Source organism: Pelodiscus sinensis, chromosome 1 (genome assembly GCF_049634645.1).
Source record: "Pelodiscus sinensis isolate JC-2024 chromosome 1, ASM4963464v1, whole genome shotgun sequence".
Lineage (NCBI taxonomy): Eukaryota > Metazoa > Chordata > Testudines > Trionychidae > Pelodiscus > Pelodiscus sinensis.
In genome coordinates this window covers 325,808,939-325,836,268 of record NC_134711.1, presented here as the reverse complement: position 1 = coordinate 325,836,268, position 27,330 = coordinate 325,808,939, and the positions used below count along the sequence as shown (strand labels likewise).

Here is a 27,330-nt window from a genome sequence, read left to right as displayed (position 1 = left end):
GGACGCTGGGGAGGGGCCCTGTGGCTGCACGGACCCCGGGTCTGCCAAGAAGCCTGTGCCAGGGCCATTGGATGGGGACACGCACCAGAGTCACGGACGCGCCTGATTCCTGCTTCTCCGCGGTGGGAGGGGATTTTCCTCTTTGCTATGCTTTCCAGCCCTGCAGAAACTCCGAGTCATGGGGCCTAGGAACATTCAAATCACAGCCTCAGAGTTTCCATGACCCCACCGAAAGCGCGCGCGCGTGGGTGCTGCCTGCCGCGCTCAGCACACAAACAGGTGACGCTGGGCAGGAAAACCCGCAGAGGAAGAACGGGTTTGTGGTTAATGCACCGGCTGGGGACTCAGGGGACCGGTGCTCAGCACCTTGCCCTGCCACAGACTTCCCGCATGACCTTTGGCTTGTCACAGTCTCCGTGATCTTTCCTGACCTCTCCCTTCTACTCACCCTGCCAGAGCTGAGTCGGGCTTAACTGTCCATACGACAGCGACCCCCTTGCTCCTGGGAGACAATGAGGTAACTCGTTTCTGCATCAACCTCCCCCCCCCAGCATGCATCGTCCAGGTTTAACTAGACAAGAGAGTCACGTGAAAGACACGGGGCAGAACCAGGCTCACTGCTTCTATAGCCCTCCTGTGAGCCCTTCCAAGAAAGGCAGATGGCAGAAATCCAGGTTGGCCCCCTCTGGCTGGTGCCTAGGCCTAACCATTAGGCCACACTACTTCCCACCCCTACACTCCACATGAGCTAGGCCTCCACACGCCTGTTATTTGAGGGGTGACAAATGCTCTGAAATGGGACTCATTCTGGGAAGGGGCGCGTTTCCCTCCCCCCCCATTCCAGGCTTACTGCAGGACTCCTACCCATAGTAGCAGGGAGTTCATTGGAATGTAACCGTTGCAGAACGAGGGGGCGGGGCCAGGAGCTTCGAGTGACGGGGAAGCGTGTGAAATACCCGCGAGCAATACCGACAGCAATCTATTATGTAAAATGTCACACAGGAAAAAGCGGGTCACCAACCACCTTGTTTTCATACAGACCCTCTGGCAGCGGAAATGTGACTTTGCTGTAAGTTAACAGGAAGAACAAACAAGTGAGAGCTCATCCCTGCGCTCGTTAACTGCGCGCTCGTTAACTCGGCAGCAGCTCGCAGGTTTCCCATGGCAAACCCTGCAACCACTGCACCGCGCTTCCCCCAGCAGCACCCCAATCTTTCCCTAGCCACGGGCGGCTCTTCGGAAGATTTCAGGAGCTGTATTTAGCCTCCTGGGGGGGTTTCTGCTTCCCAAGATGTGACACAGCCAAGCTCTGAGGGTGTGTCTACACTACATGGCTCTGGCGACAGAGCCATGTAGATTAGTTTACTAGACATACCCAAATGAAGCGGCAATTTAAATAATCGCCACTTCATTTAAATTAAAATGGCTGCCGCACTTAGCCGATCAGCTGTTTGTCGGCTCAGCGCGCTAGTCTGGACGCTCCGCTGTCAACATCAAAGGTATTTGTCGACCGCCCCGTTATGCCTCGTGGGATGAGGTTTACCAGGGCGGTCGACAAAGGGCGACCGAGCCATGTAGTCTAGACACACCCTCAGAGCCAGAGCCTTAGCGCTAACGCCACTTGCCCTGCATCAAAGAAAAGATTCGTTTTAACTCCTGAGCGCTCACCCGTCAGAGAAAGGAACACCAGCTAGAATTTTCTCCAGCCAGCAGAAGTTTCTACCACCGGGACTTTAGCTGGGAGACTTTGCTAGCTTGGCAGGGTCAAGTCTGATCAGCACGGGGATGAGGGGCCATCAAGAAATGTTCGAAGGCAGCAGGAAACGGTGCCAATGACCCAAGGTCTCTCCAAGGAACAAGCCAGGCCTGCTCAGCGCGGGAGGAAAGCCAAGCCGGCGGGAGGGGCCATTTTCCCAGACGAGATGCACACCCAAAATCCCACCCGCCTGTGGTCATTAAAGCTCCCTGCTCATACAGCCCCAGGCGTTGTGAGGCTACATGGGTTAACGCTCGTGAGGCGCGCCGAGAGCAGGGCCGGCACGATCCAGCCCTGAGCTGTGCGGCTCTCTCGCTCCTGTTCGCCTGATCTTCGGCACCCTCGGTCCCGGCCAAAGCGTTCGCTGATGAGCGGCGCGAGACCCTGCGTACAACGACCAGGCACGTGGAGCTGGTCTGTGACAGGGGCTTTGATTGCTCTGGAGATGCTCATCCTGCTCCAAACTCCCCCCTGGCTGCACTGAGGATCAGCAACCGACCCCATCCCCCAACATGGGCAGCTTCAGCACCCAGTTCCCCACGCTTCCCAAAGGCCCCCCACTCCTCTTGGCGGACTCCTGACCCCAGCTGGCTTCAGCCTCCCCAAGAGGCTCAGGCCAGCGCGGGAGCCGTCAGGGCACACGCTCCAAATGGCAGGAAGCGAACTTGCTCGGTCAGTCACTTCTGCTTCCCTTTCCTCCTGGCGAGACAGCAGAGAGACGTCGGGCACTTGCGCCACCGAGGTGGCTCAGGGTCCCCGAGCCGCTGTCCTCGTGCAGCGGCAGCAGGTACCGAACGCACGTCTGGCCCAGGAAACCACAGCCCAAGTATATTTAGTCCAGCAGTTTGCACGCCTTGAGCGGAGGCGCATTTCCCATGCGCTCCGGAGTTAGTCAGCAGCAAGAGAGCAGACAGCTTCCTCCCGCCCTCCCTGCAAACCGCAGCCCCTCAGCAAGCCGGCTCCCTTCCTGCGAGCACCAAGCCCCTGGGTGGGCGGGACAAGGGGAAGCCCGGCACCCTGTCGCTTTAACCTCCCAGGCTGGGGTCTTGCTCCCCTTTTCCCCCCAGTCCCCAGCTGCTGTTGCCATGGTAAAGCAGTGGGCCTTTAAGCCTCCAGAAACAGTACCCTCAAGGCCTGCTCCCTTCTCACTTCCTGGCCATTCAGGTGCTCCCCCGCCAGCCTGGGGCCTGAGGGACACGCCAGCCCAAGCGACCTTGGGCCTCGGGGAACTTGCATATAAATGGGTGGTGACCCCGCCTGAGCAGATAACCAGAGAAGGGCCACACCATGAGACCACTGCTAACAACAGTATGGTTTACTCCCCCCCCCTCCCCCGCAGAGGGGGAGCAAGGTCCCGCTGCAGCACCGGCCGCCACCCTCCTCCCCACCGTGGACGGGGATATGGCCGAGGGAACTGAAATTCAGTGGTTATACTCCTGCAATAACAGCCAAACTCTTCAAGGGACCTTCTTGGAGACCCTCGCCCCAGATCTCCACCTGGAAAGGTCCCTCTCATGGGAACTGTAGGGTCCTAGAAGCACTTGTCTGAAAGCTACACGGTTCAGCTCCATTTGGGTCTGCACCTCTTTCCGGTCTCCATGCGGTGATGGGGACAAAAACAGCTCCTGTGCTGAGAATTTCTGGGGGGATATTTATAGCTGGCTCGTCTCTGTGACCTGCAGCAACGCTGAAGGCTGCACTTGCTGTGTGCTGGCTGAAGGTGCAAAGCAGACCCACCCATGGGTCTGACAGATTCACAGCGCTGGCGGGCAATCCTGGGGTGCGCGTTGTGACCCTCGGTTTGCTAAATCCTTTGGGACGGGTACTATCAAAACGCCGGAGGAAGATTAACCCCGTGCATCTTGCCCCGGTCTAGTGAACTCAGAGGGCCCCTGAGAAATGCATTGTAAGCACTATAAATAATCCATCTCGCAGACATTTCTCTGCTTCTAGATCTGTACAGGTGGAGCAGCTTTCATCGAGGCCTTCTGCAAACAGGCCTTTTAGGAACTGCTTCCCCTGCTACTGAAATGCAGCCACCTCTGGGGCTGAGCTTGGCGGCTGTTGCACAGCTGCACAGTCACCCTGCCGAAGAGTCAATGAATAAAACGATCAAGAGAAAAAGCAGGAGGAAGTTGAGCTCGCCAGATGTCACTGCCGTTGGGCCAGGACGCCAGGGTTAACACATAGCAACTCTTGTGAAAAGCTCGTGCGCTTTGCTTTGGGCCTGACGCAAGGTGCCACTCCCCTTTGCAATAGATCCAATCTGGGGGGCTCCCGGGGAGGGGACAACACAGTCTGGGAGAGCTGCTGGCTCGGGGGCTTGGGTGGAGCGGCCGCAGGGCAGAGAACAATGCATAGCGGAGCTGTCTACCATCTCCCATTTATGCTGCACATGACCTTGGCCCGCAGTCCGGCTAACGGTGTCCGACTCAGTTGAAGCTGCTCAAAAAGTGCAGAGCGCGGGGACGCCAGCTGCCGGGGAAGAGGGGAAATGTGTCTGCACCGGCAGCGACAAACACCACATGCGGCTAGCAGGGCTGGCTGCGTTGCTTGTTCGTGCCTTTAGGCAGAGCCGGCCTGGGCAGGGAGGCTGCAGAGGGCGCCCAAGGCGGAACTCGGGAAAGGCAGAGGCTGGAACAGAGCCCCAGGCAGGGCTCCACAACTGGTCACTCCCCTGATCTCTCCTTTATTCAGCCCCGGCTGTCTGCACTGGCCCATGCCAGGCCTGCTCTGGCTTTTTCTGCCGGCTGTGGCGCTTTCCTTGCCAGTTGGCTCGTTACTGGCAGCCCCGTCACTGGAAACTGAACTCCAGTGGTTGGAGCCTCTACTTCCCCATTGCAAAGCCGCTCCCCAGCGCCTTCCTGCCCTTGCTCAAAGAGGGTTGCAACACGAGCCGTGAGGAGTGCAACGCTTTTGCAAGACTTCAGATTCCTGCTGGTGACATACACACACGCACCCAGCCAGCATGCAAACCCCTGCAGAACCAGGGCTGTTGTACATCACCCCCCGCACCCAGCCAGCGTGCAAACCCCCGCAGAACCAGGGGTAGTTGTATACTGCCCCTGCACCCAGCGTGCAAACCCCGCAGAACCAGGGCTGCTGTACATCGTCCCCCACACCCAGCCAGCGTGCAAACCCCCGCAGAACCAGGGGTAGTTGTATATCGTCCCCTGCACCCAGCGTGCAAACCCCACAGAACCAGGGGTAGTTGTATATCGTCCCCTGCACCCAGCGTGCAAACCCCACAGAACCAGGGGTAGTTGTATATCGTCCCCTGCACCCAGCATGCAAACCCCCGCAGAACCAGGGGTAGTTGTATATTGTCCCCTGCACCAAGCGTGCAAACCCCGCAGAACCAGGGGTAGTTGTATACTGCCCCTGCACCCAGCGTGCAAACCCCCACAGAACCAGGGGTAGTTGTATACTGCCCCTGCACCCAGCGTGCAAACCCCCGCAGAACCAGGGGTAGTTGTATATCGTCCCCTGCACCAAGTGTGCAAACCCCCGCAGAACCAGGGGTAGTTGTATATTGTCCCCTGCACCAAGCGTGCAAACCCCGCAGAACCGGGGTAGTTGTATACTGCCCCTGCACCCAGCGTGCAAACCCCCACAGAACCAGGGGTAGTTGTATACTGCCCCTGCACCCAGCGTGCAAACCCCCACAGAACCAGGGGTAGTTGTATACTGCCCCTGCACCCAGCGTGCAAACCCCCGCAGAACCAGGGGTAGTTGTATATCGTCCCCTGCACTAAGTGTGCAAACCCCCGCAGAACCAGGGGTAGTTGTATATCGTCCCCTGCACCAAGCGTGCAAACCCCTGCAGAACCAGGGGTGTTGTACATCTTCCCCCGCACCCAGCCAGCGTGCAAACCCGTGCAGAACCAGGGGTAGTTGTATAATGTCCCCTGCACCCAGCGTGCAACCCCCCGCAGAACCTGGGGTGTTGTACATTGTCCCCCACACCCACTCAGGGTGCAGACACTCACACCCTCCCAGCGTGCAACCCCCCGCAGAACCAGGGGTGTTGTACATCGCCCCCTGCACCCAGCGTGCGAACCCCCAGCTTGTACCAGTGGCTTGTCTCCACATTCACCATGTGGGAACCCCCTTACAGCAGGGCTGAAACTGGCCCCAGCACACGATGTGGAAGAGACCTGACTGGCCATTCCTAACCCTGCTCCATCCAGGCTGCCCGCCCCGCTGCCCCAAGCACCCATGCATAGCACCAAGGAAATGGCTTCATTTGCTGCCGGGTCTCTCTTGCCCTTCCTTCCACCTGCCTGGAGGGGAATCTCCGCCCATCTCCCAGCCCCGAGAAGCACTGTGCTGGCTTAGCAACGCCTGGCAAAGGGGGCAGGTTCCAGGTGCTGCCCCAGTAACTCGGGGCTTGCTGGGGCCTTTGCTGCCTTCTGCACGTCTCTGCTCCGTTAGCTTCTCCTCAGAAGCGCCTTCGTGGCCTGCCCTGCGCGGGGAGATGCTTCACGAACGACAGGCCCCTTCAGGGCTCTTGCCGGCGTGAAGGGAAGCGCCCCAAGAGCCAGGCCCGGACGAGAAGGTCAGGCACATCCAAATCCCAAACAAGGCACCGACATCCCCTGGGGCGGGGCGAAGCCTCCATCTCACGCCAGCTGCCTCTTCGGACGGTGCGGGAGTCAGACCCACGGGTGACGGGGGGAGAGTGTGCAGCGGGGGGCAGAGCGTAACCCAGCAGATACCAAAGGGAGTGGGGCGATCGCTCGAGCGCCTTTGGGTCGCTGCGCCGGGAAGGAGGGGTTCTAAGTGCCAGGGAAGGCTGGGCTGGGATTCTTCCTTGGAGTCCCAAATGGGCCTGCTGTGGGCACATCCAGCTCCCTCCTGTGGGGCGCGCCACATCCTTCCCTCCCACACACTGCTGCTAACTGGGTCTGCTTCCCCTCCTGGCGCCAGCCTGCTGGGTCCTACCTGCTCCTCTGGCCCAGATCATTGGCTCTGGCCCAGAAACCGGCCTCTGCAGGCCCTTGGGGTGGGGAAGCCCGACTGTGGCCCCCAGTGTGCCCGGAGAGGCAGCACTAGATGCCTGGGTTTTCCCCCCAGAGCCTCCCACGGTCTGAATTTCCTACCAGATCAGCAGTTGCCGCCCCAACTTCTCTCTAATCAGTGCTGAGACTGGCAGTTCCAGACTGCGAACCGCTCGCTCGGCTCAGCCGGGAACGGGGGAGGATGTGGCAACACCGACCGGCTCTCCGGCCACCCTGAGCCCTCCCACCCCTGCCAAGTATCCTGCAAGAGACGGGCCAAGTCCCAGGTTCTAAGCCTTGGGCTGGCTCCGTGCGGTCAGCCGAGATTGGCAGAGAGACCCCAGCGTGCACCCCACCCGCAGTCTAGGCCGCGCCGAACCGAGCACCTTGCTCCGGGGAGCCAGGCAAAGGAAGTGCCGGACGGTCGCCCAGTCCAGCATGGGCCATGGGGCGGATTCCTGCCCCAGGACATCATGGGGTGCCCAAGCATAAGATGCCACCTGCTGGCAAACTTGTAGAGCATCCAGCTCGGGTTCGGGAGATCTGGAGCGCCAGGAAGTTATTTAGGGTCCCGTTGGCAAAGGCTGGAGTAGGGGGTCGTGGTTCTGTCAAAAATCAGGGTCATCCCAGGAAAACACACCAGGCAGAACCCCGCCCCAAGATTCGCAGTGCTCATGCCAGCTGAGAGACTATGACTGGGCTCACTGGTGCGACAGCACCCCCTGCTGCTCTTGGGTGGTGCTGCAATGCCTGTCCTCAGTTTTCCTTCTCCCCAGAGCTCCTCAATACACGATCAAGGCCTGTCGGGGGACTAGATTGTTCCTATGGAGCAATCAAAAAACAACCTCTCTCTGCTCAGCTCAACACAGCCTCTGAGGCTGCTCCCTTGCTTGCCCACCCCCAAAAATCTGCCAGGCTGCTCCTCGAAGGCTCACCAGCCTGCTTCTCTCCAAGCCCGGCCAGCCCTCCCTCTTGGGCTGAGTTCTCAACTCTGCTTCCTAGCTGCCTCTTTCCCAGTTGAGACCAGTGATGATCCCTAAATCTCCTGCCCTTGTCACTAGCCCTGGGCAGGGCTGAGCCCCGCTTGCCTCCAGGGGCCAGCCAGCCAGGGTCAAGGCCGTCTCGTAGCCAGAGCGCAAACAGATCAGCCTGGTGCCGATTATGCCCAGTTCTGCACCGGCGGGAGGGTCCTGCCAGCCGCCAGCAGTTCCCACCGCTACGCGGGAACTACAACCTTGCCCGGTTCATTTCAGACCCACGGGACGGGAGAGAAAGACCCAGGTGCGAACACGCTGCCTTGCTCTCCGAGTGACAGCGCCACCTCCTGACACGCAGCGTGACCAGCAGCCAGCTGCTCTCGGGGAGAGGAGATATGCGGGCGAGGCTGGTGCTTAACGCAGGAGATCCACATTCAAACTCAGGCTCGAGGGGACTTTGGGCAAGCTGCTTAGCCTCCCCGAGCCATCAGTTGGGCTGCGAAAAGGAGACTTTTCTACCTCTGCAGGGAGCAGTGAGGCTGAACCGGCAGCCTCTGCAAAGTGCCCTGAGATGCTGGAGTGAGACAGGACAGGAGAGCCCTCTCTGCAAACTGCGCAGCCACCCCCTGGGCATCCCACCCAACCCCGAAGGGTGACGCCAGCTCCCCTAGGCCGCAGAACTGCTTCCCAGAGAGGAAGAGGAAGTCGCGTCCGTGAGAGCGAGTCCCTGCTCGCAGGCTGGCAGCGTGCTCAGCCCTCCCTCCCTGTGTCTGATGGACACGCTAGGAGCAGGCCTAGGCAGCCAAGTGCCCATAGCACCCGGGAGCTCTGCCAAAGGGGGACAAAGGGAAAGACGACGAGACGGCGGGACGGGTGGGAATCCCAGGGGCTGATGCTTTTACTCTTGCTCTGCTTTCCGCAGCAATTCATTGCTCCCCAAGCCGCCATGGGCAACCCCCGGGGCACCGGGGATACACCCCAGGGTTTGGTTCATGCCCCCTTCCCAGAACACGCTCCTGCCCCGCTTGGGCTGCAGAAGGCAGTTTGACTGAGCACAGCTCCGGTGGCGCCGAGTCAAAGATCACAGGCCTTTCCCCTCCTCTCTACCTGCCGCTGGGGCTTCCCCTGGGGAACCAAGGCAAGAGAGTCTCCAGTCTTTGAGTTAAGGAGCCCTGGGACTGGGTTGGGAGACAATTCCACCCCGGCCACCTCCCTCTCTTCCCGCACCCAGCCCTGCCTGTGCAAAGTCCCTGCCTTCCCTGGGAAGTCCCCACAGGAGAGAACTGCAGGATCCTCACCCGCTTTAGAGCGACCTCCCCCCCCTTCTGGACCTGGCGGCATCTGAAACAGCCAGAAGGGTCCCAACAGGGCGCCTTGCCCACCGTGGGGCACCTTTGCCGAGGCCGGTGTGGGTCCGGGAGTGCGTGAGCTAGACCGGCAGAGGCTCTGGCCTGACCTGCCTTCCCCACCTGGAAACGGGCCCCCAAGAAATCCCCGACCACAATCGGAGAAGCCGAGGGCTGGCAGGGACTCGGGAGCTCTTCCCCTCCAGTGGTTCCCAACCTCGGGGGGCTCAGGACCCCTCGCCACCCACTCAACAGCCGCCCCGCAAAGAGCATCTGGCTCACGGAGCACTTCGTTCCCATGCCAGGGAACATACCCACAGAGCCGGCCCGTCCATCGGGTGGACCAGCCCGACTCCGCTGGGCCCTGCGCTTTGCGGGAGAGGGGAGGGGGGCTCGAGGTCCAGGGCAGCCTGGGAGGTTAACGGGGGGGTCTGGCCCCAGCAGCTTTGAGTGACCCAGCCACAGTCTGTTCCCTCTGCTGCCTTTCGGTGTGTCGCTCAGGGGAGGAGGCAGGGGCTTGGTGAAAGGGGCAGAGGGGGGGCAGGGTGGGGGTGTCTCAGGTCCCATAGCCCCCTAGGGATGGCCCTGCATACACCTCAATGTAGCGCACACTAGCTGACTACGCCATACATACCACAGCTCCTTTCCCGCGGGGCTGTCATGACCTCTGGGGTCACCAAGCCACTGCGCTTTAGCCGGCCCCTCTGACGGGGTGGGGCTGGCTGGGCCCAATGTCTCTGTGACCTGGTGCATGGGGCCACTGTGCCACTCATTCGTATTCTGCCCTGTGCCATCCCCACGGGGAGACTCCCAGTGCGCCAGGTTGCAGTGCCCAGAGCGGGGAGCTCAGCCCTGGCAGACCAGAGCTGCAGGACCCGCTGCTGTGGGGTAGGCTTGGCAACGCCCCCTGCACCTCCCACGTGACCCTTTGACACACCCTGACGACCCAGTATTCAGTCACGACCCAGGGGTTGAGAAACCATGATCCAGTCCCTGTGGCACAAACTTCCCCTCTAGCTGGGGGGGGGGGGTGTCCCCGACATGCCAACACCTGACCCCCACTCCATCCTTCCCTATCCCCTCCGTGCCCCCACTCCACCCCTTCCCACCCCCAAACACTCCGTCCCTACCCTTCCCTCTCCTGGGAGAGAGGCAGAGCAGCTGATCACAAGATCACCAGCAGGCGAGAGGCGCTGGGTGGGGGAGAGTCAGCGTAAAGAGTCATTTGGAAACCCGCTCCCAATATTCAGGTGAGAGTTTGATGGTGGGTGGCGGGGGGGGGGGGCCTTTAAGGGAGTTAGTTGTGTACCCAGTGAGCCCCCCTCCCAGGTACTGGGTTGCAAGTCCGAGGCAAGCTGATGCCATGCCCCAGCAGACCATGTGACTGGTCGACCCTTCGTGGCGATCAAGCACTGCTTCCCACTGCAGGCCAGCGCTGGGGTGGGGGGCTGCACACGAGGGAGAAGGAAAAAAAACAACCACGCTCACTGGCGTGGTCCCCAACTGGGAAGGAGAAAAACACGCCCCACACACCAGAGCCTGGGGGGCCCAGGCTAGTCCATTCTGTGTGCTCCAGCCCCACAGCAGGGCAGAGGGCGGGCTCCCCAATGCTGGGGGAGGGCCTTGAGCCTTGGGGGCTGGATCCAGGCAAGCGGGGGGCCACATCCTCCCCACCCAAGCCTGAGGTTCCCCACCCCTGCACGACGCAGTCAGGCTGACGAAAGCAGTGTGAAGAAAAGCTTCCTTTGGTTTGTTTTAAATCCGCTGCCTCTTCATGTCACTGGGTGGCCCCTAGTTCCTGTATTAACACCACCACCTCCCCCAGCGGCACGCGGGCATCGGGGCCACGCGGTGTCGGTGCAAAGGCCGGGGCGCTGACAGCAACTGCTGCTTTCAGGACCCACCCCACGACGCCCCGCTCGGACAGCACGACCGGCACAAGCATTCCTGGGGCGGACACGAACCACTGCCGCGAGGCGCCAAGCGTGCATGCGCACACGTGACTTAGTCACTGCCGTGCCTCCGGACATGAAGCCAAGGTAATTCCACAGTGTAGACGTGACCTAACCCTTTGTCAGTTTCAATGCAGCTTGCCGCAGCCATGCCCCGGTGGGACGGGCTGAATTCCCGGGCACTTTCTCCAGGTTTCCCTGCCTTGCAGCTGAGGCTGCCAACGACAGGGCAAGCTGAGTGGGTCTGCAGTGATGGGGCGTCTGTCCGGCGAGCACCGGAAGGAGAAGGGGAACAGGCAGATGACAGCAGAGTCGGGGAGCATGAAGATCTGGGAATGCACAAAGCCTCCCAATACAGTGTCTAAAAACTGGGGCCCATGGGCCAGTGAACACGGCTCCTCTAGTGCGGCACATCCAGCATTCCCCCTCCCACTACTCAAACAACCCGCCACGGGGGCCGTGGGGCAATCAACTAGCCGCACGTTGGAAACCAGCCGCCAGAGCAGGGAGCTGCAGTGGGAGTCTGTCCAGTGTGCAGGGAAGTGGACTGAGTTACGTGTCCTGTGTTTAATTGCTGTACGACCCCCGGATTACTGGGGGAAACAGCTCCCAGCTCTCGGGAACCGCAGTGCTAAGTATGATCAGGTAGAAAATCCACTCTGGCTAATACTGCCCTCTGCTGGTGAGTGTTAATAACAAATTCCCTTCCAGTTTGCTGCAAGACCAGAGGTCTTCCTTCACTCTTCCACAACACACGAGCACAAGGCACCCAGGAAACCAGAGTTCAGATTTCAAGGCAGGCACACCGCAGGCCCAGCAGGTAAGGTCGGGGAAAGCCATGTCACAGAAAGGCCTTAGCCAGCTACTGTTTTCAGTTCCCAATCTAACCCTGGAACATGTCTCAGGGGAAGCAAACCGGAAATCAAAGTCTTCAGACCGGCCCACGTTTGCATTAACACCCGCTTTGTTTCCATGTTTTCCCGGGAACATCTTTCTTTGTGGTCGGGTCACCTCCTACAGTGTTGGCTGGCTGTGGCACGTTCATGCGCACGAGAGACAGACACAAAGCCCTTCACCTCCAGCGCCGCACCCCCAGCCCACCGAAGCGAAGAACAGTGACAGTAGAGAAAGGAAGCTTACTGTACCTCGGGACTTACTGTGTGTTTCTTAGTCATACGCCACAGAACGCAGGTCAGGAGCATGTGAAGCAGGGCCGAGGTGATAAAGAGAATGAAGGCGTTTTCGTGGATTGCTGCATCGACAAAACAACAGGTTTCCCGTTAATGCTGAGCATGGAAATAAGCCAAAGGGAGCTGCCCGAGGGATGCTGGGGAGGCCACGGAAAGGTGAAGCCCGCATGCATTACAAGGGCCGGGCCACTGCGGGAAGGCTTGGAGGAGCTGGGTCAGTATTAGAGATGTTAAAAAGCAGGTAACTGGGTTACCATGTAACCATTGAAAATTTCAGCAGTTACAGATGGGGAAACTGAGGCACAGAGAAGTTTGGTCACTTCTCCAGTAAGCCATGGATGGAACTAGGCAGAGAACCCTGGACTCTGCGCACCCAGCTCCTTGAGCTAACCGCCAGGCAGCAGACAGCAAGCGAATCAAAGCGAGGATCTCTCTGGGTCACTGTCAGCACATGGATTCCGAGGCAGGATGGAAACATAACCCTGACTGACCCCTTTCAGAAACGCTGCCGGTTCGAGCAGCGGCACTGCAGGTGTTTTCACACCCCCTCCTCAGCAAAGCCCCGGGGATTTAATAACATAAGTGGTTCAAATTAAGACAAAAAAAACCCAATCCTTTCCCTAGGGATGTCAATGGGTAGTTGAGTACACGATTAACCGATAAGCCTGGGTTTTTCCGTTAATCTTACTGACTATTTGCACCCCCCTCCTTGCTGCCTCTGTATCAGGAGCACCAGATCTGCAGAGCTGCCTGCCCCTCCCACGCCAGCGCTGCTGCCTCTGATAGAGAGGCAGCAATGTGGAGGGTGAGGGAGGTGGGGAGGAGATGGTACATGTAGGAAGCCGGCTTTCAGGTCAGCTCCCCGTGCATATTGGCTCACGCGAGCTGCTTGCCCCATCCCCTGAGCTGCTGCCTTTCTATCACAGGCAGCAGTGTGGGGGGGTGGGGAGTCAATGCGCGTGGGGAACCGTCTTTTAAGATACAGAAGCAGCAGGGCGGAGTGGCAGGGGCCTCCCCAGGAATGGGGCCAGGAGCGCACTGGCAGCCGGCCCTGCCCCTGGGGATTATTGAATAGTCGTGTATCTGATAATATTGTATGTGGTTATATGACTATTCCCTACCTTTCCTCACAAACCCACCAAGCAGCACCCGCAGCCTTGCACGTACAACCCTGCAACACCAGAGGCATGTGGCTGTCTCATTCCAGGATAAAAGAAGCCCGGCCGGGCCTGGGGTGCGTGTTTATAAACTGCAAATTCATGGTGAAAAATAACCTTGGAGATCCCTTGCCGGACACGATCCAACAACACCTGCTTTCATTTCAGTAGGAACCAGGGAGCCGGTGAATGCTAAGGACAGCCCATCATGACGGGGGCTGGGAGAACTAGTAAGAAGTTCAGTTTGTGCTGGGAACACAGAGGCCAAGACGTCCCCAGGTCTCCCAGGCCCATACTCACAGTGCCCTCTGGGGAAAGCCACAGCGGCGTAAGATTTGCGGGGAATGTGCGGCCCAGGGCTCTGCAGCACACAGAGACAGGCCGCCCTCGAGGGACGCTCGAGCCTGCTGGGAAGGTTGCTGGTGGCATGTGCAGCCGCACGGAAGCTTCAACGAAGCAAACCATCACTGCACTTTGAGGCCCCAGAACCCCACCTCGGAGTCACTGTCACGTCCGCCAGCCCCAGGGCCGCGAGGTCTAGACTCTCGCACACTCGGCCACACCTTTATGTGGCTAGTCACTTCTGCGCCCGCTTACCCCAGGAGAAGGGCACATTGGAGAAGAGCAGGGAGAGGAACATGCTGACTCGCTCTCGCTCCTTTATCCTTTCTCAGCCCCTTTTTCCCAAACTTGGCACATCCCTACTCCCTGTTTCAGGAACATGCCAGCTTTGCAGGGCTTCAGGGCTGTAACATCTCGGTTACTCGGTGAACTGGTTAAATGTCAGGCTAGCCAACCTTTAACCAGTTAGCTGACTAAAAGCGAGATGCGGCTCTAACTGGAGCAGCGCCCAGTCTTCGGGGCTCCCACCCCAGCCCTGTTCTGGGGCTGACTGCTGGCTCCCGGCTCCCGCGCTGGAGCTGCACCAGCTCCTAGCTATTGCCAGAGTGCCCGGGCTCCCCACAGACATTGGAGCAACCCTTACCTGCTGGACACTTAGGCCCACTGCAGACAGTGGCTGCTCCAGATGAGAGCAGCCCCTGGCTGTAGTGGGCCCCCTTCACACAGCAGGCGGGGAGCTGCCTCAACCCCCACCGCTTAACCAGTTAACCCTAAAAAGCTTCCCCCTGCCCTTGGAAGAGCGGCACAGTGAACAGGGCTAGCTTGACGAGCCCTTTTGTGATGGACCGGGCCAGGTCTGGGCACCGCTGAGGGTGAATTGCTCAAAACCAGGGCTGCTTACAGCCCCTGACTGGAGACCTTTCCCAAACAGGCCACAAACCAGTGACTCAGAGCGCGTCAGCAGGAAGCCTCACGAGCAAAATGCAACCAGTCAGGGCATAATGGCTGCCAGCATTTGAAACACAGACAGGTCACTTGACCATGTGACCCGCTCTGGCTTGGGAGATACCAGGGAGATATAAAAATGCCATGAGGCGGTTTCCATCTGGTCTTCAATTCTGCTGCTGATCCCAGATGCAGCCTTGTGAGGGACAGAGCCGGGGAAGGATTGCTGACCCATCCTGACAAAGGATGCACACCAGAGACTTTTAAGATAGCAGTTTGTAACATCTCTGCTGAGAACCTGCATCAAGAACTGGGTGATTGGTGCATCTAATGTATTCTCCTTAATAACCTTACTCTCAATCTTTTCTTTCTTGTATTAATAAACTTTTAGATTTTAGATTCCAAAGGACTGGCCCAGCGTGCTCTTGTGGGTAAGATCCAAAGTGTAAATTGACCGGGGATCTGTGGCTGGTTCTTTTGGACCAGGAGAACCCGTTCGGGGTAGGTGAGATCGGGTTCTATAACCCCTCACCTGTGTGTTAGGCCCAGGACTGATTGTGGCACAGGGAGAGCTGGGGTGTGTGATGGGTTTTGCTCGTGAGGCTTCCTGCTGGCTGGATTGGCAGCTGGAACGCTCGGTGTGACTGTTTGGGAAAGGTCGCCTATTTAGGGCTGTAAGCAGCCCTGGTTTTGAGCAATTCGCCCTGAGCAGACGCCCTTAGCGGTGCCCAGACCTGGCCCGGTCCGTCACACCTTTCTCCAGAGACCAGGAGCTGCAGCCATGCAAGCTTTCTCCTTCTCCTGGAGGCAACCCGGCCTGGGCGGGATGCCTGCCGGCTTGAGAGGGGGGTTATTTCGGGACTTGGCTCTCTGCAAGAAATGTGCCAGCAACAGGGCTACCTGGGCTAGATGCAGACTCATGAGCTAGAGAGGCCATAAATGGGGTCACTGCAATACTTCAGCAGTTGGCTCGCAAATGGCAGCACAAATCTAGCTCCAATGTCCTTCCCCAGACCTGCGCAGCTCTGTGTAGCTCCAACGCTTGCATCTTCCACCAGCAAGAGTTGGTCCAGTAAAAGCTATTACCTCACCCACTCTGCGTCTCTCGTCTCCGCGACCAACCCGCTGCAACACTGCAAACAATCTGCCGGTGCGACAGAGGGCCATCTCCTGCAATGCCCTGGCCAAACCGCACTGAATGAAGTTTCAGTGGCTTAGCAGTTCGTTGTATTAAAAACGGGCAAATATTTGTGTCGTATTGTGAGAGTAAGTAACGTCTCTAGGGAGGAGACCTGACAATGTATACTGGGACGCTTCAGAGGAAAAACTGAAAAGATGTGAGGCTTGAAATTGGGAGCTGAGACCCTCCATGGACAGGGGCTACTGCTGGAGCAGCCTCTGTTCCTGGCCAGCCCAGCCTGCCATGGACAGGGGCTACTGAGCAGTCTTGGCTCACGCTGGGTCTCGGACCACTGAGGCTCTGCATTTTAAATGTATTAAGAAGCAGGGCAGCTCTTACTACATTTAAAATGCTGAACTGCAGGGGGGGTAGCTCCTGGACCTGGCATGAGCCAGGACAGAGCACCTTCTCTTACCGATTAATTGTGTAGTCGATACAAATTGTGTCGACTACACAATTAGCCAATTACCCACCTCTTAACATCCTTATTTAGGAGCTTAAAGGGCACTAACGCTCCCATTCTGCTGACCTGTTTCTCCTGAACAACAACAGAGGGTGGCATAATAAGAAGTTGTCTTTGCACACAACTCCTCAACACCAAGCCAGGGCCCAGTTGCCCTGTTCTGCCACCTGAACCTGCTGGGAAAAACCAGCACCACTGAAACCCCTAAGGAACATCCCATTGAGTTTGGTGAGCGTGGGTTGCCTCTCCAACATGTATTACCACCGTATTACTCCCCATTGCACCGGCTGTTACGGCCAAGTGCCAACCCCTCACCCAGCCTTCCTGGCAATTGCGCCAGCCACCAAGGATGGGCCCTCGTCACCATCATCAAGTCACGCTCCATCCCGATCTGACTTCCAGAAGGACAGCTGCTCTCTGCCTCCACGGCTCTGCTCATCTCGCTGAGAGCCACTGCACCATCCGAGGATTCTATTTGGAAATGTGCCTGTACAGAAACGACTCCTTCTTCCCATCTGCACTCGGTGAAACCCGCCTTCTCGTCCACCTGCTTCCCCTGCTGTATGCAGGCAGCCGGCCACAGCACCTCTCATTCCAGACTGGGTTCCCCGCCACCTTCCCACACCTAGCCACTTGCACCTGTTGGCCCAGTTGGAAACAGTGGGCTGTTTTCATTCCGGGCGGAACTCCACTGAAGTCAACAGCATTACACCGGGGATGAACAGGGCCCACTGGGTTATCACAGGAGTAACCGAGGCCTGAATTTGACTTGCAGAATCTTTATTACTGGTGCAGAACAAGCAAGTCAGAAAGAACTCAGATCCCAGGCTGGCTGTCAGAAAAATTGACACAAACACTAGACACAAAGGCTAAAGCTGCCAGCCCTCTAGGACTGGACTGGCGTTTCCAGGAATTAAAGATTAAGCATGAATTAAAAACTGTGTCATGCGTTCAAATCTCCAGGAATACACCCAACCAAAACTGGCAACTCTAATAAAGAGCCACTGTGCCATTCTTACAGGGCTGTTGACTACACTAGTCGGTCTCTGCACCTTAAAATTAAACCATGGCTAACCACGGTGAGTTAGACCAACATTTTCACATGTGGAAAGAGATGGGAGAAGCGCAGCTCCAAGCCTTCCATATACGCATAGACACACATACACACATACCCACGCACATGCACACACACAGGCTGCAGGTGGCTTTAACATAAAACAAAACACAACTTCATGAGACAACACACAGGAAATTATCAGAGAGAAAGCTATAAGCATGTAGAGAAGGAATCAGCATAGAAGACAGAATCTACCTGAACTGAGGTGAGAATGGGTCATTTTACTTTCAAAAGTTTCTTATTGTAATGGGGCAAAGTGGCAAAAATGGGGAACAAGATCTGAGCGCACACTTGTGACTGAAGAAATCCTAAATTCTAATCTCATCTTAACTCCCTGTGCGATCTTGGCCATGTCGCACCCTTACCATGATGATCAACTAGTTAACTTACAAGTCCCTGGTATTTTCATTAATACAGGGGGGCTCTAATTTTCACAGAACATGTGCATTTTTATTTACTCCTCGACGCGCGATCTCAAAAATAAGCACTTAAAAAAAATGGGACCCAAGACTGCAGAACCCCAACTGTTACAACCCAGAGAATCAGCACAGCACGCAGTAGCAACCTACCATAGTTTTCTGAGGAAGACACGTAGGTCAGCAAAAGGAGAGCAACGTTTTCAAGCACATTGAGGATGAAGTTGATGTGGCACAGCCGCGGGTAGCGAGGGTGCGGGCAGTGGCAGCTGTGGTAGTGGTTCCAGTATGCAATGGCCACCAGGAAGCGGGGCGCCGAGTGGAGGCCAATGCAGAAACGCCAGACGTAGCGCTGAGGTGTCTCGCCGCCGATCGCGGCACTGACAGAGGGCAGGTAATTGGGGACCTGGGAGGAAAATGACAGTTTGGGGAAGAGGCACTGGGACTGTGTATTAGAATCGTATTTCCAGCTTTCTACGATGCCGGAGTGCTTAACAAGGGCAAAGTCTTTTTCTAGCTCACAGATCAGGAAACTAAGGCTACATGTACACTACAGCGGGGATCAATGCGGTGAGATCAACCCACTAGTAGTTGATTTAGTGGGTCTAGTGGAGACCCGCCAAATCGACTGCAGATTGCTCTGCAGTCAACCCCTGTATTCTACCTACTATGAGAAAAGTAAGGCAGGTCGATGGGAGTGTTTCTTCCATTAACCCCCTGCAATGTAGACCACGCAGTAATTTGACCTAAGGTACAGTGACTCCAGACACGTTATTCACATAGCTGCAATTGCATGCCTTAGGTCAAATTTTTGCGGTATTGGAGACATAGGCTGAGGAACAGAGGAGAGTAATTGGTTCAAATTTAAACAGCAAATGAACAGAGAAGCCAGGAATAAAACACAATACTTCTGATGCTCCGGTCTCCTACTCTACTCACTAGATAACACTGCCCTTCTCTGAGAAATCACATATTTAACAGATTTTGCTTTTGGGGTCTAGTGAGTCTCATTAAGGTCTCCACCAAGCTGCAGACACATACACCGCAGTGAGTGGCTGTCGTTTCCATGAAGTGGAACAGCAGAGACCAGATCACGCAGAAAAGGAATCCAAACAGCGGGCAACACACGGTCCCAATAGCCAGGGTGGTAAAGCGGAGCTGGAAGAGGATCCCATCTCGATCCAGAGGCAATGGCACCTGAAACATGTTGCTGGACCTGAAAGCAAGAAGCAACTATTTGAAGACTGTCCCTCCTCTTACTGCAACATTCACCTCCAAGAGCACTTCAGCAGGTAAAATGCATATAACTGCAACAGGTTGTTAGCCAATACATATGGGTTATGTACTGGGACACTGAGCCAGTGACGATTAAACTACCATACTAAAGTGATCCAGATCAGCCTTTAAGAAAATATTAGAGATGTAATGAAAGTGTAAAGATGACCATTTCCTGTAGATAATGATCAAATTATTCAGTCCACTTGTAAGTGGACTGAATAATTTGAAATGCAAACCATACGGTCAGGAAATAAAAAGTAAACACTAATTGTATTTGTGCTTACCTATATGTTAGGAGTTCAACAGTGTGATCTAATCAGCACACAGATGCTAGGAGTCAGTTCCTGTCTGTAATATTTCATTATTATATACTATTGGTTCAGAGATCAAAAGGGAATATTAGCAAGTAGATGAAATAGGTGGTGTAACAATATCGTGGTCTGTATTTCAATATTAACTTTGTAGTATATCACCTGTGAATCTATAAACTGCCTAATACTAATTAATGTGTATACATAAGAAATAGGAATTGACTTCAAAGCAACAATGTATATTCTCTATTCTTCATCCAAGAAAGGCATCCAAGAGGTTATTATAGCCTGCCAGAGATCTATACAATAATTCTATGTCCTGATCTTTTTGTCTCACATTGGCTTAAATGTTGTCAGAAGTTCAAGCTGGAAGACTGAGATCTCCAGGTACCCTGGACTATCCCCCGCAAATTCTTATGGAAAGAATTGAACAAATTCTATTCATGGACTGTTGATTGGGCCATAATCTATGGAACTGATTCTGGAAGAACTTTCTACAGATCAATTGCTCAACTATGAAACTGACTTAGGAAAGTTACTCATAGCTGTATGTATAACGGTCTTTAACCACATCTTCATTTAGCTAATAAGAATTGTCAGTAAGTGTTGTATTTAGGTTAAAATCTGAAATAGTCACAGACCTGGTGAGTGATGTGTGCAATCTCTTGGGACTGGTAGAGCTTTATCTGTGGTGAAAAAGTTTTGAAGTGATCCTCACCACGTTCGACTTGGCTGCCTGGGTAGTAGCCCAGAGCTGAATTGCTTAAGGGAGATTGCATTTTGGGGCTTATTGGTAACTAGTAAGGAAGTAGAGAAGCTGTTTTGTTACCGGTGAGGCAAAACTGAAAAGGACCACCAGTTTTGGGGAATACCTGTCTCATTCTTTGCAGTTCTCCCTGATGAAGCATTCTCAGTAAGGCCTCTCCAGTCACTACAGTCTCTTATACACACACTTTCCCCGCCCTCCCAATATGAATAGGTATCATATGCATGGTATTAATCTAATAAATATGAGCTGGGTAATCATGCTAAATTGTACTATGCCTATTCTTGCTTGCTTTTGCAAAAGGAAAGGGTTCTCACACTTCATTGCATCCCTCTTCTGACAACAAAAAATACATTACCCACAGGATGGGGAGAGCATGAGCTCACCTGAGCCCCACTGCCCCAGGTGTGGGGGGCCTGTAACCTGAGCCCCACCATCAAAGGTTGAAGCGACTGGACTTTGGCTAGGGGCCCCAGCAAGTCTAACACCAGCCCAAGCAAGCCCATGAAAACAGTGCTGCGACCCACTCTGGGGTTCCCAGCCATAGTCTGAGAATTGCTGTGTCACGCTGTCTCTTTCCCAATGCCCCAGGACAAACAGGCTGGCTGCGTCTAGACCGGCAAGTTTTTCCGCAAAAGCAGCCACTTTTGCGGAAAAACTTGCCAGCTGTCTACGCTGGCCGCTTGAATTTGCGCAAGAACACTGACGATCTAATGTAAGATTGTCAGTGTTCTTGCGCAAATACTATGCTGCTCCCGTTCAGGAAAAAGCCCTCTTGAGCAAATGTATTTGTGCAAGAGGGCCAGTGTAGACAGCTAAAAACTGTTTTGCGCAAAAAAGCCCTGATGGCGAAAATGGCGATCGGGGCTTTCTTGAGCAAAACCGCGTCTAGATTGGCACAGATGCTTTTCCGCAAAAAGTGCTTTTTTGCAAAAGCATCTGTGCCAATCTAGATGCTCTTTTCCGCAAAAGCTTTTAACAGAAAAACTTTTCCGTTAAAAGCATTTGCGGAAAATCATGCCAGTCTAGACGCAGCCGCTATGTCTACACGGGTGCTCTCTTGCGCAAGAAAGCTCTGATGGCCATTTTAACCATAGGGCTTTCTTGCACAAGAAATTCATGCTGCCTGTCTACACTGGCCTCTTGTGCAAGAACAGTTGCGCAAAAGGGCTTATTCCTGAGCTGGGGCAAGGGGCTAAAGGGCTTGAGTCAGCCTGTGGCATACCTGCTAGGTGTGAGCTGTAAGACTGGCCAAACCTGCCCCTTTTCTCCTGGCTATGTCTACACTGGGGCTGCATCTACATTGGCGTGATCTCGCGCAAAAGCAGCCGCTCTTGCGCAAAAACTTACTGCCTGTCTACACTGGCCGCGTGTTCTTGCGCAAGTCAACTGACGTTCTAATGTATGAAATCAGGGCTTCTTGCGCCAGCACTCTGACGCTCCCACTCAGGAATAAGCCCTCTTGCACAACTGTTCTTGCGCAAGAGACCAGTGTAGACAGGCAACATGAATTTCTTGCGCAAGAAAGCCCTATGGTTAAAATGGCCATCAGAGCTTTCTTGGCAAGAGAGCATCTACACTGGCATGGATGCTCTTGCACAAAAGCACATCTCTTGCACAAAGGCACATGCCAGTGTAGATGCTCTCTTCTGAAAGAGTTTTTGCATAAGAACTCTTCCGCAAAAGAGTTCTTGCGCAAGGTCATGTCAGTGCAGACATAGCCACAGAGTGTGGCACTGGGCTTTGACAAATACAAAAACTGCCCAAAGTTAGATTGCTACGTACCATAGGAGCCGAACAAGGAAACTGTCAGAAATGTGAATGCTTTGCAGTAGGGACTGTCTTCATGCCCCTTGACATTTTGAATTGAATATTCAAAACAAAAGATGGGAAAATACAGGGAGGCACCAAAGGCAACACTGGAGAATTAAATGTGTGACATGAACAACCTGGTAACCATGTAAACAGTAATGCTATTGAAGATGGCTTGTTGAGAGGGATATTTGGGCCCCCGCCGTCTGTAGAAGGGGAATGGACCATGCCACGAGAATCTGCTTCCTGGGAAGGATTTGTGTGGTATTAACACCTTCTCTCCTCTACTGCGCTGCTCTCTCTTTAGACAATAAAGCTGTGTGAACTTGTTTTTTTGACTCTCAGTGTTGACATGCGGATCTAGTCAGTCAGCAGGCTATGCTGGGAGTCAATAAGGTATCAGTGACGGTTTAACTAATGGATTCTGGCAGCCCAAATAGTTAGCCAATGTTAGCATATGGGTTATGTACTGGGACACTGAGCCAGTGACGATTAAACTACCATACTAAAGTGATCCAGATCAGCCTTTAAGAAAATATTAGAGATGTAATGAAAGTGTAAAGATGACCATTTCCTGTAGATAACGATCAAATTATTCAGTCCACTTGTAAGTGGACTGAATAATTTGAAATGCAAACCATACGGTCAGGAAATAAAAAGTAAACACTAATTGTATTTGTGCTTACCTATATGTTAGGAGTTCAACAGTGTGATCTGATCAGCACACAGATGCTAGGAGTCAGTAGGCAGGTAAGGTCATACAGGGGTAGGCAGGTAAGGTCATACAGGGGTCAGCATATGAGCCTTTTATCTCTAAAAAAACATGCAGATGTTATCATGAGCTTTTGTGGGCGCAACCCACTTCTTCAGATGACTGGAATATTAGAACTCTGGTTCCAAGAATAAATAAGGGAAGGGAGGGGGAGGAGAGGAAAAAAAAAGGGAGAAGGAAAAAGAAAAACGAGAGAGAGTGAGTAAAGGAAGATGTCTGTTGGGATCTGTGCGAGTTTCTTTGTGCGGTTGACGGATTTCCACTCCACATGGCCGAATGCAGCGTCTTGCATGTTTAAAAGCTTCAGAGGGGTAGCTGAATTAGTCCGTAACTGGAAAAACTTAAAAAACAATGAATATTCTAGTAGCACCTTAAAGACCAACAAAACATGTAGATGGTATCATGAGCGCAACCCACTTCTTCAGACCGGACTTCTAATATTCCGATTATCTGAAGAAGCGGGTTGCGCCCACGTAAGCTCATGATACCATCTACATGTTTTGTTAGTCTCTAAGGTGCTACTAGAATATTCATTGTTTCTGAAGTTTTTCCTGTTACAGACTCGCTCGGCTACCCCTCTGAACCTTTTATCTCTGGAATCCTGTGCTCAAATTCTGCAGATCCAGGGCTGGTCTTTAAATACAAACAACAGGAACAATTTCTTGGCTCTCCAGGCTCAGCTAGTCACAGTTTAAGGTTCCCCTATGGCAGATGGGGTGAAAAAGCTACACCAAGCTAGCTACAACTTCTCTCCTCTGGCAAGGAACAGATTAGAAATAGATCATGCAAGCATATGGCCTAACTCCAAAGAGTTGTGCTGCCATCCCACTTAAGACAATGAGAGTTACAAGCGCTCGGCAATTCTCGGGATTCAGTCTCAAAATTGCCAATATGGGTCCCTGAAAATAGTAAGGCTGTCCCTGCCCTCTGCCATGTAAAATCATGATAAACCCGTAAGGAGGCTAATTACCACACAGTGCAAGTCAGGGTGGGATTTAGCAGCTGGGACCTGAGCTGTGCTTCTCTCTGTCAGTTTCCACTTCAGGTCATAAGTTCTTTGGGTCAGGAACCCACCTCCTCAACTGACCGCACTAAACACATGGCTGTGGTTCTGCTAACGAAATACTGTTTATTTATTTGTGCAACAATCTCATGGATGTCGCAGCTAGGGATGTAATAGAGTAGTCGATTAACTGATAAGCAAAAACAAAAGCTTATCGGTTAATGCTGTCAACTACACACATTTAAATGCAGAGCCGCCCAGCTCTTATTACATTGAAACTGCAGAGCCGTGGAGGGGTAGCTCCTGGACCTGAAGTGAGCCATGAGCTTTAACTTCTCTTACCCACTAATCATGTAATTGATAAAAAGTGTATTGACTACACGAATTAGCAAATTACCTGCTTCTTAACATCCCTAGTTGCAGCTGTATTCAAAGAATGACACTTCTATAGCTCAGCCTTCATGAGCGATGGAGCAATAGCCTCATAAACAATGGGGCAATAGTTAGTTTGGGACACAAAGGCATTACCTAAACTTGCTACGGTACATAGGATATAGGGAGCCACCAATGTTCCCTCTAATTTTTTCTGTCCATGTGTAAACTAATTTTGTTATATGCACTGAGGCATGTGCACATGCACACCACCAACAGAAACACATGCTGCTGGTTGTGTGCGCTCTACTCATCAGATGGGTGGCCTTTGAATCTCTCCTGGGTAGCTGCCCAAGTACAGGGAACACCGGTAGCCATGTTCCACAGTGAAAGAGAGGCTGTGTCCACGCTACAGCTAGTAACTACACTCAGCAGTGAAAGATTCTGGTGGGTGGGGAGGGGATAACAGGAACATCAAGCGGCTAAAAATAGCAGTGTAGAACTGGAAGGCTCTTTTATAGCATGTAGATCATATACCCAAAGGTGGGCGTGTCTCTGCCCACCTAAGCTATTCACATCCATGCTAGCTTCACATCACTGCGCCTGTAGGCCTATCCTTAGAGAGGAGCAACTCACAACAATACATTCACATACATTCATAACATGACAATACATGCACAGAAGAGAGAACAACTAATCTAGTCTATCCTAGCCACCCTGGTGAATGCAGGATTGTTCTCCCCTGTCTATTCTATTCATGGCTTTGTCCAGTCCAGAAATCTCCACACTGACCAAAGCCTGTAGAAACTTAAAAAACAACGAATAGTCTAGCAGCATCTTAAAGACTAACAAAACATGTAGATGGAATCATGAGCGTTTGTGGGCACAACCCACGTCTTCCGATGAATGGAGCATTAAAAGTCCAGTTCCAAAAATAAATAAGGGATCGAGGGGGGGGGAGGCAGAGAAGGGGAAAAATAGTGAATTAGAGTATTCAAGTTATAAGAAGCTGACAGAGAAGGTGCAGAGGTGAGGGAAAGCGCAGAGCAGCCCTTTCCTACTCAGGCACAGAGGCCAAAGATGACAGAGCCCTTCATATTAAAGATCAGGGCAGCTCGCAGTCTGGATTTTAAGCAAATGCCCCCAGTGACTGGGAAGGAAGGATACATATGTACATCTGTGGGGAGGGGGGGGGGAGAGCCTTTCTCTGAGCTCCTGGGTGGTGGGACTGGCCTGCAGAACTGGAAGTGTCACAGCCTTTGCATGAGCCTCTGGTTTTCTGATGCTGGGGGCCCAGCCCCAAAACTCATGAGTGAAACACAGACACACACACCCCTCCTTGCGCAAGACGTTTGAGCACAAACACTCACAAGCAGTTTTGGGGAGCTGGGCCCTTTGGAAACCCACTGCACAAGTGTTCTCACCTCTGGGGGGTGGCAAAACAAAAACCCCAGGGAGCTCCTCACCCCATACCCCGGCTCCTCTCCCCCAAACCTCCCCAGTTTTTTGCCTCCCAATACTGCCCCACTTGCTTCTCCTCCTGTCTGCCCCACCTCTCCCCATCTCCCCCCCACCCTATTCCAGCCCACCCCTCCCCCTGCCTTCCCCGGCCACCCCCACCCTATTCCAGCCCCCCCCCTCCCCCTGCCTTCCCCGGCCCCCCCCTCCAACCTATTCCAGCCCCCCCTCTCCCCCTGCCTTCCCTGCCCCCCCCACCCTATTCCAGCCCCCCCTCTCCCCCTGCCTTCCCCGGCCCCCCCATTCCAGCCCCCCCTCTCCCTCTGCCTTCCCCGCCCCCCCCTCCACCCTATTCCAGCCCCCCCTCTTCCCCTGCCTTCCCCGGCCCCCCCCTCCACCCTATTTCAGCCCCCCTCTCCCCCTGCCTTCCCCGGCCCCCCCACCCTATTCCAGCCCCCCCTCTTCCCCTGCCTTCCCCGGCCCCCCCACCCCATTCCAGCCCCCCCTCTTCCCCTGCCTTCCCCGGCCCCCACCCCATTCCAGCCCCCCCTCTCCCGCTGCCTTCCCCGGCCCCCCCTATTCCAGCCCCCCCTCTCCCCCTGCCTTCCCCGGCCCCCCCCCACCCCATTCCAGCCCCCCCTCTTCCCCTGCCTTCCCCGGCCCCCCCCACCCCATTCCAGCCCCCCCTCTTCCCCTGCCTTCCCCGGCCCCCCCACCCCATTCCAGCCCCCCCTCTCCCGCTGCCTTCCCCGGCCCCCCCTATTCCAGCCCCCCCTCTCCCCCTGCCTTCCCCGGCCCCCCCCCACCCTATTCCAGCCCCCCCTCTTCCCCTGCCTTCCCCGGCCCCCCCCCCACCACCCCATTCCAGCCCCCCCTCTCCCGCTGCCTTCCCCGGCCCCCCCTCCACCCTATTCCAGCCCCCCCTCTCCCCCTGCCTTCCCCCGGCCCCCCCCACCCTATTCCAGCCCCCCCCTCTCCCCGGCTCCCGCCGCTCCCCTCCCGCAGGCTCCCGGCCCCGGGCTGCGCTGAGCCTCGGCCGCGCTCACCTGCCGGCGCTTCCCCTTCCGGCCGCTGCTGCTCCGCCCGCCCCTCGCTCAGTCCCCGCCCGGCCCGGCCGCGCCGCTTCGCTGCTGCCCGCAGCCCACGCCGGGCCTGCCCCCCACTGCCCCCTGGCCCTGCCCCCACTGCCCCCTGGCCTTCAGCCCCCTGCCCCCCACTGCCCCCACTGGCCCGGCCCTGCCCCCCAGTACCCCCCACTGGCCTAGCCCTGCCCCCCACTGCCCCCTGGCCTTCAGCCCACGGCCCCCACATTCTGTCTGGCCCCCACTGCCGTGGACCTGCCCCCCCTCAGCCCACTGCCCCACGCTGGGCCTGTCCCACCAATTGCCCCTGCCCCTCAGCCCACTGCCCCTGCCCCTCAGCCCACTGCCCCATACTGGGCCTGCCCCCCTTCCACTGCCCCTGCCCCTCAGCTCACTGCCCCATGCTGGGCCTGCCCCCCTTCCACTGCCCCTGCCCCTCAGCCCACTGCCCCATACTGGGCCTGCCCCCCTTCCACTGCCCCTGCCCCTCAGCCCACTGCCCCTGCCCCTCAGCCCACTGCCCCATACTGGGCCTGCCCCCCTTCCACTGCCCCGGCCCCTCAGCTCACTGCCCCATGCTGGGCCTGCCCCCCTTCCACTGACCCTGCCCCTCAGCCCACTGCCCCACACTGGGT

At 55.3% G+C, this 27,330-nt stretch overlaps 1 protein-coding gene across 5 annotated transcripts in view; it reads right to left on the bottom strand.

Moving 5' to 3' along the window:
* Positions 1 to 26,758, bottom strand: part of PGAP2 (post-GPI attachment to proteins 2) — a 36,537-nt gene extending 9,779 nt beyond the window's left edge. The window contains exons 1-5 of one of the 5 annotated variants that reach the window (XM_075919685.1): positions 26,660 to 26,750; positions 22,695 to 22,821; positions 18,883 to 19,057; positions 17,995 to 18,247; positions 12,177 to 12,283 (exon numbers count right to left, since the gene is read on the bottom strand). In XM_075919685.1, coding sequence (XP_075775800.1) covers positions 12,177 to 12,283; positions 17,995 to 18,247; positions 18,883 to 19,047 — 525 coding nt within the window. In that variant the 5' untranslated portion in view covers positions 19,048 to 19,057; positions 22,695 to 22,821; positions 26,660 to 26,750. Of the gene's footprint in view, positions 1 to 12,176; positions 12,284 to 17,994; positions 18,248 to 18,882; positions 19,058 to 19,403; positions 19,477 to 22,694; positions 22,822 to 25,525; positions 25,681 to 26,659 lie in introns of those variants that run through there. The other 4 variants (XM_075919684.1, XM_006137099.4, XM_075919687.1 and 1 more) reach the window with 4 other exon arrangements.
* Positions 26,759 to 27,330: the final 572 nt, after the last annotated feature.